At 32.3% G+C, this 15,236-nt stretch overlaps 1 protein-coding gene across 2 annotated transcripts; it reads right to left on the reverse strand.

Moving 5' to 3' along the window:
• Nucleotides 1–1,033: 1,033 nt before the first annotated feature.
• Nucleotides 1,034–13,116, reverse strand: LOC113857476 (DNA damage-binding protein 1a). 2 transcript variants are annotated; one of them, XM_027489416.1, is made up of 19 exons: nucleotides 12,720–13,116; nucleotides 12,585–12,633; nucleotides 12,394–12,453; nucleotides 12,203–12,294; nucleotides 10,704–10,755; nucleotides 10,481–10,543; nucleotides 10,313–10,362; nucleotides 9,340–9,415; nucleotides 8,102–8,311; nucleotides 7,892–7,998; nucleotides 7,611–7,719; nucleotides 6,239–6,439; nucleotides 5,886–6,101; nucleotides 4,851–4,961; nucleotides 3,618–3,893; nucleotides 2,979–3,253; nucleotides 2,496–2,847; nucleotides 2,122–2,406; nucleotides 1,034–1,879 (listed from the first exon to the last, which is right to left on the reverse strand). In XM_027489416.1, exons 1-19 carry the CDS (start codon nucleotides 12,821–12,823, stop codon nucleotides 1,298–1,300), a joined length of 3,270 nt encoding a protein of 1,089 aa, XP_027345217.1. In that variant the 5' UTR covers nucleotides 12,824–13,116; the 3' UTR covers nucleotides 1,034–1,297. The 2 variants fall into 2 exon arrangements, with proteins under 2 accessions (XP_027345217.1, XP_027345218.1); XM_027489417.1 differs by lacking the exon at nucleotides 10,481–10,543 and having other exon boundaries at nucleotides 1,058–1,879; nucleotides 12,720–13,024.
• Between the last annotated feature and the right edge of the window lie 2,120 nt (nucleotides 13,117–15,236).

The raw sequence follows: 15,236 nt of genomic DNA on the forward strand, positions 1-15,236 counted from the left end.
ATATGGTGCACCATTTTTGCAAGAGTTAAGTAATAGATTTCAATTTATAAAGTAAAATGAATGGCAAAATTACACATTTAAAAACTAATTTGAATGTTATGTTGTTTAACTCTTTTAAAAAATATTAAACTTAATCTTTGAACGTGTGATTTATCATTTATTTTTAATCTTTGAAATATAATCCGTTAAATATGTGACATATTAACGTGTCTAAATATGTTAATTAAGAATGTTACAACATAAAATAAAATAAAAAAACTTTTTTGTCTCTAATAATACTTTATTAAAAATCTACACAAAAATATAATTGTTTTAATCACTTTCATGTCACAATATTTTTAATTAGCAATTTAACATAATTAAAAAATATTAACATATAATATCATTATAAAAATTAACTAATAAATTTTAATATAGAGACAAATATCTGACACACTACATATGTAAAGGGTAATTTTAATATTCTCTTTTTTGAAATCAAATTAAAGAATTCCCTAATTTTTTGTACCAATTTAAAATTTAAGTCAAACGATAGCATTTAAATTTAACTACTAATCAAAACTCAATGACATTTTAATTGACCAATTAAAACTCGATGACATCAATCTCTTGCAAAATACACTGCTATTGACACAACATATTGGACATTAAACAGAAATTAAACGACTAAATTTGATAAAAATAGAAGCTCAGAACCAAACAAAACAAACAAGATGAAACAAGAAATTTTACCCAAATTATTTGAAAAACGATTAGGTTTTTGAATTTAATAAAAACGATTACATTAACGTAATAATTAAATGGTACACTGACATCAAATTATTTGAAAATCAATTTGAATTTACCAAATTTTTATTGACCGAATGTGAGGATTTACCCTCTTTTTTCACATGTCAAACAGTAGAGTTTTAAATATTTAACAAAATTTCAAATATTAAGATTTATCCCTTAATATTGGACGTCAGATTCGACCAGATGATTTTCCTTTTCCCGCGATTCACTTGTTAACAGGACAGTCAACAGCAACGCATAACTGACAACTTGAAAACGAATATTAGGAAAATGGAAAAGCAAGAAAGTTTCAAATGGAAGCCCTGTTGGCTATTACACTGAACATGACAAGCATATTATACACCATTTGTGATCCATATAATGCAAACCATTCCCTAGTCTCAGCATAGTCGAAGGTACAAGCCGAGGAAAACAAATAGCACATAATGTTATTTTAACCCCTACCTACCACTCCCCACACCAAAAAAAATGTTGAGAAACGACGAATCTCCAAATGAGTATAGACTCAGTGCAACCTTGTCAACTCTTCTACTCTCTTGCATAACTCCTCTACTGACACATCCATTGCCTTGGAAATCTCGTCCATCTTAATGCGGTTGAGATCAAGAAATGATTCAATTAAATCCCCATCCAAAAAATTTCTGGCTTCAACAGTTTTCTTCTCGTTGTTAAACGACCTCCATTGCTCATGGCTGAGCCCTCCAACGCCTTTAATCACCTTCCTCAAGTTTGACTGAAGCTTCTCTAAGAAAACATACTGCTCATGAGGAAGAGAGGCAATTACCCCAATAACACCATTAATGGTGCCAAAAATAACAGTTGGAATCTGGCCCACATCAGAATCTGGCAAGCGCATAACAAGAGAGCCATGCCGGAACCGATTGATAAATTCTCCAAGGTGATACTCACCAACCACTTCAAGACGACCCCGTTCTTCATCAGTGGCACCTTCACTGTTTTTTCGAACAGTGAAGAGATTGAAACTATTTTCTGCACCTAGATATATATCATCATCAAGGATTTCCACAGCTGCCATCCAATTTGCATTGTAGTCACGAGCTCTCTCCTCAATAGCACCTTCTTCATGCTAATAATAAAGAACAGTGTATCATTCTAAAAGAAAATGCTCAATATACACTGAAAGTTGTCTATTCATTCAAAACGATGAGGAGTACAACAGTTTAAAATTTACCAATACTACACAGAAACTTTTTCATGTCTTTTAGGGAAGGGAGAAAATGAAATTAGAACGTTAAAAAAGGTTAACATTCAAGATGGTAAAATTTACTTGACAATAAACTTCTGCATTTAGACAATTCAGAGCCGTACCTTGTAGATTAGCAAGGAAATTGACTTCATCAGATCACCAACTACGATAAAATCTCCTCTAGTTTGTACATAAAGTGCTAGGATGTGTCCATGATGTCCACATTCCGACTGCAATTCATGGGTACCATCATCGCGAAGCACCCACTTGTACAGCTGAATTTTTTGATTAATAGCAGCAAGCAATTTACCGTTAAATGCATTCAAGCAGTAAACAGCTCCTTTTGTCTCCTTCTCAGCAATTAGCTGTAGCTTTCCATCTTCAACAGTAAAAACGAGAATTCTTCCCTACATGGTTTAAAATAGGCAAAGGAAGCAGGATATCAGAAGCTTTGACTAGAACAATACTGGAAAAATATACATATTTCTCAACTTGCCTTGGTTGGTTCATTTTCCTCTGGCAATACATATGCAGTTCCAACACAGTAATATACGTTATTGTCATCTGAGAAGGAGCAGCTAATTATAAAGCAACCATACTCGTAAGTGTCTAGAGGATAAGTTGATATGAACTCAAACGTCTGGTCATCCAGCAAGCGTACAAAGTGCATTTCAGATTCTTCAGCACTCGTTGGGTTGTATTTCAAACTACAAATAGCAAAAGTCCTGGATTGCTCCTGATGGCAGATTCGTCTTGCATGCTCCCCTAGTGGAATAGAGCGAATATGAAGTTTTTGTATGTCATCAATGGTGCCAATAGTAAGCTCACCTTCTTTTGCAATTGCCAAACTGTCGAAGTTAAGAATAGGGATGAGTACTGTTACCAGTAATGGATTTTGCAACAAAATGTACAAGACACAATAACAACAGATGGGGGTAAATCAATAATTATTGGAAGTAAAGCTAACAAAGAAATATACCTGTCTGGAAAAGCAGCAGAATTGAAAGGGCACATGTGACTCACTTCCTTCAGATTCACATTACTATAAAGTAACTTTTTGTTACTGCTATAAATCACAGTTGGCCGATCAGATGCAGCAAATACATGGGTAGTATTCTTGGATGAGAAAGTCCGTAGTGTAATAGGCTGTGTCCCAAGAGAGACCTTTTTCCTATCTGTTAACTCACCAGTACTTGTGTTCAACATAAAGTTTAAGAGATGGCCATCACCAAGGGCACATAGCAAGTAAGAGATCTGGAGAACAAAAATGAAAAAGATAATATATTTTAATAGAACTTTTCAAGCAAGGAAACCATTAATCTTGTGAGATTGGAAACTTAAAAATGTGTCACTTTAAACCTTGAACTACATTACAAAAAATATTAAACATGAACAGAATAATAGTAAAAAGATATTAACGTTCTGATCTAATATATCCCCTCAACTGCTAGAATATGTAATAGAAACCCAAAATCACTACTCCAAAAGTTGAACTTAAAATGTAAGAGATAAGAGTCCAAAATCATGATCACGCATTTCAGAAAAAAAATAATAAAGCAGAATTGAAATCATATAAAATAAAAGGCTCATTAAATAAGATAGCTCAACGAAAGCCTACCCCTTCAAAGGCACAAAGAAGAACAGATCGAGGTATTATCTCTCCTCCTAATTGCTCCTTAGTGATGAGATTCAGGTCAGGAAGAGAAAAAATTCTAACACTTATGTCTGTCCACATTCCAACGGCTGCTAGATGACTGTGATTTGGATTTTCACCAATGGGATTTATGTCCAGGCATGAAATCTCATACTCCAGTTGGGCATGCTTTACTTCCAGTAATACGCCATCCCCAATTTCAAGGTAAACCAAATGCCCTCCTCCTGTGGCCAACAGAACCTGTATCCAAGTGTAACAATATTACCAACTTGCTACAAACCCTATAATTTTTATCATAGTAAAAACTAGCAATGGAAATGTGCATAATGGAAAAGTAATGAAACAAATTGAAGCAAATTCATTTGAACAGCTACTTCTATAGAGCTTGATTGGATACCATACAGAAACAGAAATAATATTAAGGTAAGTTTTGAAGTTGCAGCCAAGCACAAAATTAAATTTCAGCTCCCAACATTAATTTGGCCAATGGCAAAAGAAAAAGCAATACTTCTAACAAAAATTAATTATAGTATTTCAATACCAATTTAGCAAAATTACTTTTGGGTGACCAATCACAAATATAAAACCTATACTTCCAAAAGTAATACTCCATAATTCACCCCATTCGTATATTACTTCCTAGTGAGTAGCTTGAAGTATGAGAGGATCTGGAATTCCATCCCCTTTAGAGCCTCCACACCTAACACACCCACTGAAACCCTCCACAGAATTGTCCCCTTCATGCTTACAGAAGCCATAAAGTAATTGTTCAAACAATCAACGACAGATAATGATTACTGATTCAACATTCCATTGGCTGTCTTTTGACTTTTTATCTCACGAGTTAACCACACATAGTGCCCGTTTGTATTACATTCTATATTATTTATCTCAGATTCTAAACACAATACCCTCCCCCCAAATACCACTAGCAGAAGTAGAACAGCTGCCCAATTCAAATTAAAAATTAGTGATAAGGAGCTGCTCATGGATGATCAACTTTCAACATCCTGACAGCTCATGTACATCAAAATATTCCCATGGAAAAGAGTGGGAGGGGAATGTGACAGATTCTGAAATTCTGCACCTGCTCAGAAATGCCACATTGATGAGGAAACTCATTGTAATTAGAAAACCACCATGCATATATAACCTACAATTTTAAAAGTTAACATTTATAAAGCATCCAAATCAAACCTGAGTAGCATTTGCAGTAGCTACATTTACTGAATAGCCAGATGGTGCATGCCATTCATTATGGAGCTCTCTAGTTGTGGAACTAACCAGTCTTACAGAGCTTGACGTGACCTGTAAGGTTAGTTTATTAGCTAATGACGTGGTTGACATAAGACAAAAAAAAAAAGGAAAAAAATGGAAGAGATATGAAGATTACTAAGATAAACTAAAAGGGAGCATGCAAGACTTAGCCTTCACAAGAAGCTTCAAGAATATTAACACACACATTAGGCATAATTTTAAATATTTACTTCTTTAAATTTCAATGGATTTTGATTCTTTTTGTTTGATTCAGATTATGACCTACCCATAATCTTTGTATTCTCCAAAGATTCTTAAAAAATCCTTATATTATTTACCAAACAGAGGAAATTTATTGAAAACAAAGAAAATAAGCAGCAGCACAGCTAAGCCTTATCCCATGGCTACATGAGTACAAGAAGAAGATATCTCCTTTAATAATGAAGAAATAATTTAAAAGAAACATGATAATAAAATGGACAATAAGATTTAATAAACTTGAAAAATGAACACAACAAAAATGCTGATGCATATAGTTTGAAGAAACCCCATGAACAAAACAAACACCATTATAATAGTAACTACTAAGACATCAATGCAGGGTGCATAGGTACAGATATGAAAATTATTATGTAGATGTCCAGAGGACTAAGCATGCCATATTTTTAAAAGAAAACAATTAAATGGTTTTTTTTAATACTGAAAGCGGCTATATATTTATAGCAATCAATATTTGATTAGTTGAGAAACAAGTTGAAAACTGGAGGGAAGTAACTCTATAGAAAATAATACAATAAATAGACAACCTAACAGCAAAATTTGATCATGAATCCATATATATGACACTTCTGCAGCTATGAATAGCTTCCTCAACATTTATTTTTCTTTAATTTAGGCCAGAGAGACATAGGTGTTAAATCAACAAGGAAAAGTTAAATAAAACCAATATGGTAGAAAATTGAAGGAAGAACCTACTTGTACAAGTTGATTATGCACTGCATCATGGCAAAATAATGTCTGCACTTGAGAACAGAATCCCTCAATCTCAGTTTCTTCCAGCTCATCCTCAAGATTCATTGCTAAGATTCTTGTTTCACTTATAAAACTCACAACTAGAAAAGTGTCAAAAGGATCATCTGTTGAGGATCTCAATGACCACATTCCTTTGATACCTTGAAGTTCTACTGACGCCTAGAACAAATAAATGTATAAAAAATTAATATTTTGAAAAGCATGTGTAGCTTGATAATAAGGATTTTTTTTTTCTTTTCCTTTTGATTGTCTCTTGGGTGCAGAGATTCCACATGGGTGAGAGAAGGGGAGCTGACCTGTTCATTAATCCCAATTCCATTACGAACCACACGAAGAGAACCATCCTTGTAAGCTCCAGAGCAAGTTACAACCTGACCTTGGCCTTGCCTTTCAAGGTCTACCACACAGAAGTCAACAATAGGCCCCAAATTAACATACCTTTCCAATGCTTCCACATAAGAACCTTTTGCATCAGGCTGTAGATTCAGTTTTATAAGCTGCATTTCACACACAAAAAATTGTCAATATATTATATGTTTGAATATGCAAGTAAAAGTAATCAGCTATGGACATGCCATCGTACACCTAAAAGTCTTCAAAGCAACATGAACAGAGCAAACAGTGAAGAAAAGTCCCCAGATATTGTACAAGCCACCTGATACAGATTCATCATCTACCTCCCTCTCTTATATTAGTTAAAAATTATTACTACCAAGAAACTTGATTAATTTGGTAAAGCAGCTAAGAGAAGGAAGCAACTCCCACTTGTATGGTCCTATTGACATGTTTTTACTTTATTATTTCATCTGCTCTCTTATGATGTTTGAATGTTGAATATTTATTATATTGGTTTTTCTAAAGCGGACAAACAACCAGAGCCAACATATATAGTAAATTTATATTAGAAATCACAAGATATATAATGCATTGATAACACTGAATGTAGTGATTTACAATAAAAACTTATTACTGATTTATTTCTTATTGTGTCCTTAGGAACAAAATATAAAAACAATTATTATGCTGTTAAATTATGTTTACCAGGATTTTTTTTTAATCAATACTCCCTCCAGTCCTTTTTATAAAAAACAAAATGGAACATTTTCTTGATCCTTATTATAAAAAACAAATGATAGATTCAAGATGCATTAATTGTTAAATTTCTTTTATACCCTTCTTTTATTAGTATCTAAATATACAAATTACTAACTACATCATTTAATATCATGGGTATTTTTGAAATAAAATTTATATTTATAGAAAACATAACATACTTAATTGTTTTCCTTAGTCTTGATGATTTAGTCTTTTGTTTCTTATAAAAAGAACCGAAGGGAGTATTTCATAAGTTTCTTCATCTTTACAGTGAGTTTACTTAAACTTGATTTTGACAACCTTACCATTTACTATATAAACAATACAATGCTCTCTAAGCTTTATTTAAAACAGTACTTTCAAGAGTTCCAATTCTCAAAACAATTAATATGCAATCAACCCCACATAAGGTACAGACTCCATTTCATACACAAACAGTGAAAAAAGCCATAGTCTCCATACTAGTTTTTAAAACTACAGCTAGGGAGAGTCAGGAATTTGGAAATAATTAACTTCACATATACATGAACTCAATGAAAATTTACAAACCAACTTTCAAGTTTATTACCCTACCTGTGAATCTCCATAACTTGAACCGATGTACACAAATGCATTATCAAGGTATGATATTGTAGATGCAATGGAAGTCTCTCCAAGGGGCTCAATTTTAAGTCCTGTAACCCTACAAAATAATTGTACATGATAAACCTTAAGATTCAACAGTTAAAATACCAGTCCATTGGTTTTTCTTTTAGATAAAATACAGCCTATTTCTTTAATCAATATATCTATACCCGAGACGATAATAAATCTGTTAAGCCAAATTGAAAACAAGAGTACAATAGTTCACATACTTTTCTTTTTCATGGGTTATTACAAGTAGACTGAGCAACCCAGTATGGTCACCAAGTAAATATCTAGAACCATCGGGATCAACTCTTCCATAGGCTTTTGTAATTGACTGAAAAGCACATCACAAGGTATAATTAAGATTCCAATAGCTTGTTGCATAATTACATTTCGTTAAAATCAATAAATTCATAGCAAAAAATATTCTCACATACAGGTCTGATTGGGATAGCTTTGAAAGCATTAGCACTGCAGTAAACTATGGTTTCTTCTCCAATAATAAGCACACCACAAAGCGGTGGAGGAACTGGTATAAGTAAATCAGCCCCATTATCAAGATTATTCTGGGACCATGGACCCTCAACAAAATCTTTATCCTTCAGAGCAACCTCATATGTTTTAACATGACGAGCATCTTTGTTATCCTGTAATTGACAAAAACAAATATCAAAGCCATCAAATTAAAATTGCTATGCTAAAACAATTATTATTTTCAAATAAATATATTATATGAAGGAAATGAAAAAATATGCAGCAGGCATTTTTATAGACAATAAAATCATAGAAACATTGAATTGACATGCAATGCAAGACTATGAATATACCCAATCACAAACTTAAACTACAACAGTACAACAGGGTCAGAAACTGTCTTCAAAACTTAAAATTTTGTCTTGAACCTATGACAAAAACTGTCCATGAGAAGCTGACTCATTTCTTTAACTTCTAAAACACAAATTACATGTAAAAGTCGCCTACAAACTATGTTAAATTAGAAATTGAATTGTTTTGAAAAAACAAGGAAAGTATATGGTATAAAACTGATCCTATGCAAGGCGTACAGACATAGCTTTAAGACCAAATATAGATAGGTTTCTGTTAGTAAAAAATTGTGCAACACAAACTTAATTCCCTCCCATAATAAATTTCGTTGCAAAGACACATCCTTTCAGATGTAAACATTGTGCTCCAAATACACATGCCAAAGGACAGCTCAAACTACATACTGCCACAAGTTTTTCCTCCTTATATAGGGCTTCAGATTTCTACATAGATTAAGATCAGAGGAATTTCAGCCCATTTGAAGAACAGGTAAGAAAATATTCAGAACTGTTGTCCAGAGGACAGACTTAAGCATATTTCTAAATGGATAACTAAGAAGGAATTTCTCCCTGTTTAGAGAGGGAATAAGATGATTTTCAAGAATTCTCCCAAGAAGAGTTGAGAGCCCATGCTTTCTATTCATATTTCATGGTAGAAGTTAAATGCATAAAATCAAGATAGAGCAACAGATATTGTAACTACTTCACTCACCTTTTCAAACCAAAATAAAAGAGTGGAGGAAAGAAAAGCCACAAAATAAGATAACAGCTCAGGATCTATTCGATGAAGTATGAACTAATCAACTAAAAAGTAATAACCCCAAATTAATAAGAAGAATAGAATTAGAAACCTGGTAAAGAACCACAATAGTTGGCTTTGAACAACCATAAAGAAATTTGATATCCAAAACTTGGAGCTCCTCAAGCCTGAAAACAAATGCATCATAATTTTAATAAACTAAACTATATCAGGAAAAAGAAAACTGGGGAATTTTTAAAAACAATTAACAGCTCAACTGTTTAAGAGTGTCAAAGCGTCATTAACTGTTCCTAGATTAGAAAAAGTTAAAAACTATACCTTACCAATTATTCTGTTTTAGTAATTTTCTCAATGAAGCTAACGGACATCATCAAACATATTCAAGGTATATGCTTAAATCAGTTACATCAATGTCAACTCTAGCATTTGAAGAATTTAAGGAAATAATTTACATCCATATTTTATGAATGTTCTCTTAAATAATATAACAGCTAAAAGCTGAATAAAAACAAACTCACTAGCTCCTATGAGATGAGGGGAGCATAAATAAAGCTAGGGCTGTTTTCCCAGCAGTGTCATCATCCAAAGTAAAAATAGCAGGGACATGATGTAAAAGATATAAAGAAACTGAACTGTATAGACATCTGTTAATGCCCATGACTTCATTCCAACATGACATGCCACAGTTTTGCTAAACATCTAGCAAGTAAAATCCTGCTCAATAATATTACATCCTTTCCTTCACATTACTATTTCAGACTTCAATGATTGGTATGCACTGACCAACTGAGAGTGAGAACAGAGAAAATGAATCTTCCTTGTCGTTTAGCTACTAAAACTCAGCCAATTCCCTCATGGCTCTGTCGAAGAGCTAAACCCTCCAAAATAAGGTGAAAAACTGAAAATTGTATTCCATTTGGAATGGAATTTAAGTTACCCATAGTACCTATTGCATATTGACCTATGTAGCCAGGTTAGCAACACACCAACTGACCATCTACTGATCAATATATCCTACATACAAAGAATCCATGTGTAGACAACCAAAAGAATAATAGGATTACCTAATATTAAAGGCTTCCTTGAGCTGTCCTTTATTGTCAAAGGGAATAACCTGGAGGATCAATGAACAGTGAATTATTCAAAGAGGTTAACATGATACTGAAAACCAAAATGTATGGCTATTCTAATCTAACATCTTGCTGGTTAGTGAATAAGAAAAGGTTACATACTTTAAACAAGCCATCATACAAGTGAAGTCCAATCAACCTACAATCAGGATCAATAATGCCAATCTGCAGAAAGAGACTGGGTTAACCCGAAATGCGCTGAAATTGAACAATTTCATCTGGTCCTATACTAGATAAAGCATTGCTGCTGTTTAAAATATCAAAGTTGAACAAATCCAATCACAACCCACATTTATTAGTAGACACAGGTCAAAAATTTAAATACCTGACCATTATCTGTGGGACGTCCTATACGATCAGAAACATCCCCCATTGCCCTGAATGACATTGACACAAATAATTCAACAAATATACAATATTGCTCTTATAGGATTATCAGTTTATAATGTAGAGACATTGGAAAGCTTAGTTGTTTATTATGGCTTGCTATTTCATTTGCTTCCCTTTTTAGAAGGATTCCTTACCTTCAACCATATGTACTAATTCTTCTTCTAACAATTGATGTGACCTCTGATCAAAAAGATACATCTCAATTCTAGTTTGTCTCTTCAACAAGTTTAGTAATGAGCATAACATCTCGTTGTTCAGATAGAAAGAGAAACCTATGATTAACTTATACAGAAATTTCTAAACATGAAATCATTCAATTTCTTATTTTACCACATTTAACTCTACACACACACATGCATACACAAAAAAGTCTAACCATAAAAGGTACAACAAACCTTTTTTGAGGTGGGCATCCCATTCTTAATGAGTTACAATTCACAACCTAATTCAATATCCAAAGTTCTCCCCGGGTTCCAAATGTCCCAAACACAACCTATACAGATAATGGAGGCCATCTCAGAAACTATTTCAATCTTCATTATTCACTATAATCCCAGTTTGTACACTTAAGCCACTGAACTCAAAATGACAAAACCATCAACCTTGTACGCAAGGCTTACTCTAGGGAGGTTATATTTATGCAACTTACACAACAATTAGAAGTTTCCAGTTTAAAATAATCCTGGTTATGCCTTCCTATCTTCTAAGGGATACTAATTTTCTTGAATCCATTCTCAAAAACTAGCTCATAGAAGAGGATAGTTCAAATTTATAAAGAATATTCTAACCAATGTAAGATATCTTAATACATCTCTCTCACACCTAGGATTGGGCATTATTCAATGCATGAAATTCACTTTGTAGGTGCTCCAACATTCATTCAAACTAGATAAGTTTTAATATCATATTAGTAAAGTGGACCTAATTCACTCCTAATAGCTAGCTCAAAAAAGGAAGATTACCCAATTTATATTTTCTAAGAATATTCTGACCATAATCCTAACCAATATAAAACATCTTAGCACACCCACCCCATACACTCAGGATTAGATATTTGGTGCTTGAAATTTGTAGGACTAGACATCTGTGAGCGAGCAAACATTCAAACTGAATAGACTTTGATATCATATTAGAAATTGAATTTAATTTAGTTCCAAAAGTTAGCTTAAAAGAGAAAGGTTGTCCAAGTCTTATAAGGATTATCATAACCATGTTGTAGTCCTAACAAAGGGGGGATACATAATCTATCAAACTGAATTTTCTGGTCATACAGAAGAAAAATGCTGCTTTTAAGCAAAGCAACTCATAGTCACAAATCAAGAAATTATTTTCTTCTCATTCCCTTATCCAACGATGACAACTGAAATAGGATACAAAAGTTCCCAAACATGAGTTAGTACATTCGAAAAGAAAGTGTTGCTTTCTCAAACCTACCGTGTAACAAGCTCAGAAGTCTCGGGGTCCCATTGAAGAACACAGAACTTGTATCTTTCAGTTGCAATAAACAGATAATCCTGCGCCTCACCCTGTTGAGTCGAAAACAAACAAATTGAAGGATGAGTCTATGCAATAATTAAAACGACTTAAACAGCAACTGAAAATATGGATGCATTTAGCTTTCTCACATGAGGGCGGAAGAGTTCAAGCGTTGCAATTCTTCCATATATGGGCACGTCCAACATAGGCTGCAGAAAGAAATTAAAATTTATCTGATTCTATAAAGCATTCATCCAATAAGAAGTTGAAAGAGAACACATCGGATTAAACTCTAAAAAAAATAACAAGATGAAAGCGTAGTGAGAGAAGAGGGGGAGACCTGCAAGCCCTGAGGAGAAAGCAAATGAATCTCGATGCGGGTGCATTTGCTGGAAGAGAATTGAAGTAAAAGTGAATAAAATAGAAAGAAAAGGAATGGTTATGGGAACCCTAAGAAAAGAAAAAGAAAACGAACGCAATAATGAGATTGAGGTCTTGAGGACTGGTGAAATTGCCAACGCAGGAGTGGGTGACGTTGGTGGGTTTGTGAGCTGTGACCACATAGTTCCATATACTCATCCTTCTCTTCTCTTCTCTTCTTCTTCACTCACTCACTCACTCACTCACTCTACTCTCTATACGATTACAAATTCAAAGAGCCAAAAGGGTTTGGTTTATTCTCACTTGTTTCTCTCTCTCTCTCTCTCTCTCTCTCTCTCTCTCGTTCCCTTGTTAAGCGGCTCGGTGCTTTGCGCTTTCGCTCTTGCCCTCGTCGGTCATGTCCCAGGGAAAGCAAAGGTTATTTTCTTCCCTTTTTTTCCTTTTCCCTTTTCGTTTCCTCTCACCACCAAATTTTCGCACCAAAATTTTGTGTTTACTTTCTAACATCAAATTTTAAAATAATAATGATACTAAGTTTTTCCTATATTATATTAATTTTAAATTGTATAATGTTTAAAATTAAATAAAAACTTAAGTATTTTAATTTGAACAGTGAAATGAAATTGAAAAAAAAGTTAAAAAAATTAAAACTTAAAAAATTAGTATCAGGCAATCACTAGCCAGCTTAGCCTTTATAACATAAATGTAAATATTATTTTCATTGAGGGTAAATAGTTATAAAAATTTTTTCATTTTGGTTCTAAGGGTAAAGAGTTAATATTATTTTCATTAAGGCCGCAGAAACATGGGCTCTTTAGGATTTGGACCCTCCCATTGCCCCCAAGTTCCCTTTTGAACTTTTTGCTATCCATAAGACCAATATTCACAAAAATAAAATGTAATTTAGCTCACTTTTAAAGCGAGTTAATGAAAATATCAACTATTCATTCAGTAGGTTGATTTATTATATTAAAAAATAGTATCTTAATTAGAATCAACTTAAATGAAGGATTAATTTATTTAAAAAGCTTGATAAAATTTAATTTTATTAAATTTATTCTAAAACAGTAAATATAATTAGGATACATTTCAATCATTAATTTAGAGTGAAACGTGTATTTGTTATTAAAAATGTGATAATTGACCTTTTAATACTAAAATGAACAAGTATGTATTTAATAAAAGATTTTTAAAAATATTAGTAAATATTTAAAAAATTATTTAAAAAATAAGAGTATACAAATAATTATAGAAAAACTTGTGAAACTATTCCTATATCCTGTTTGTTTATTTAAAGTTAAAATGCGCTATTGATGCTTGATAAGTTTTATAAACTAAGTCAAATTGATTCGTACCAAGTTCCAAACATATTTGATTTGATTTCGACACATAAACGAAATTGGTTATTCAATCGAGTTCCAATCTAAATTTTATAACTATTGGTGAAAAAACACTCAAAAAGGGGAGCATATTTTTAAATTTAAATACATGTTTATGTGAAATGGGATTGAATTATAAAATCACTAAAACTAGAAAACTACAGTGAACAGGTAAAATTTACAGTACTTTTTACAATTTTACAATTAAGAGAGTTTAATATTCTTGTTTACACATGAAATAATTCTTATTGTTAATTTTAAATTAATAGATAATAGAGTTAGTAGTTTAGTTTAAAAAAATATTAATACTCTTCTATTTTTAAAATATAACAAAAGTCTCTAAAAAAATATAGAATACTCTCTCAAGTTTACAGTACTACAGCAAGCACCAAAATTAAAATTTTTTAGTAAACTTTTATAACATGATCGCAACATCTTAATATCTTTTTATTTTTTTCTAGTGTTATCATAATTAATTGGGATTCTTTCTCTCCCCATTTGTAGGAAAATTTGTCATTTATAATATTTTTGAGTTTTTGCAAAGATTAACGAAGGCCTATAAAAACCATGAATCACTTTTTTTAAGATTTTTCCCCCGAAGATATAAATGTCATCATGAAAGGTGTAAGAAATTAATTTAACTCGTTTGTGACTAGTCATGTACAGAGGAACCGGTGACTTTTAGCATACATGCACGGTTTGAGGGTTGGATCTAATAATCATCACTGTTGAAAGCTTCATCTAATCAACATCTTTTAACCCAGGAGTTAGTCCAATAGCCCATGTCTATGAAAACAATGTCCAAAACCAAAAATTATTGTTCCTCTTGTTTATCCCTTTAAATAAAAAATTGTAATTTCAAAAAGCAACACTATTTTATAATAATTTCAATTTTTTCAGTAAATAATACAACAATTTAAATATCATATAATGAGTTTTTTTTATATAAATTTTATATTCATAAATTTCACATGAAAACAGTTTTCACACTTTTAATTTATTGAAAATGAATAGACTAAATATATTTTCAATATTTTTATTTTTATAAAGCAAGACCCAAAAACAAACATCTTTAAAATCTTTAAATATATTAAAAGAATAGAAAATAAAAAAAAGTATACCACATATAAATATTGCCCAATGCCAATAACAACAAAGAAACAGGGTCATTAAAGCAGTAACAAGAGAGAAAGAATATTGAGAAGCAAGGGAAACGAAAGATTACAAATTAA

This window comes from Abrus precatorius, unplaced genomic scaffold (genome assembly GCF_003935025.1).
Source record: "Abrus precatorius isolate BTA unplaced genomic scaffold, Abrus_2018 Scaffold2, whole genome shotgun sequence".
Classification (NCBI taxonomy): domain Eukaryota; kingdom Viridiplantae; phylum Streptophyta; class Magnoliopsida; order Fabales; family Fabaceae; genus Abrus; species Abrus precatorius.

Excerpts from the sequence above, each read along its gene's own strand:
- LOC113857476 (XM_027489416.1), bottom strand. The coding sequence starts at position 12,823 with ATGAGTATATGGAACTATGTGGTCACAGCTCACAAACCCACCAACGTC. Across the intron at positions 10,544-10,703 it reads GTCCCACAGATAATGGTCAG|ATTGGCATTATTGATCCTGA; the intron begins GTATTTAAATTT and ends CTCTTTCTGCAG. Across the intron at positions 2,407-2,495 it reads AGGAAAATGAACCAACCAAG|GGAAGAATTCTCGTTTTTAC; the intron begins GCAAGTTGAGAA and ends TAAACCATGTAG.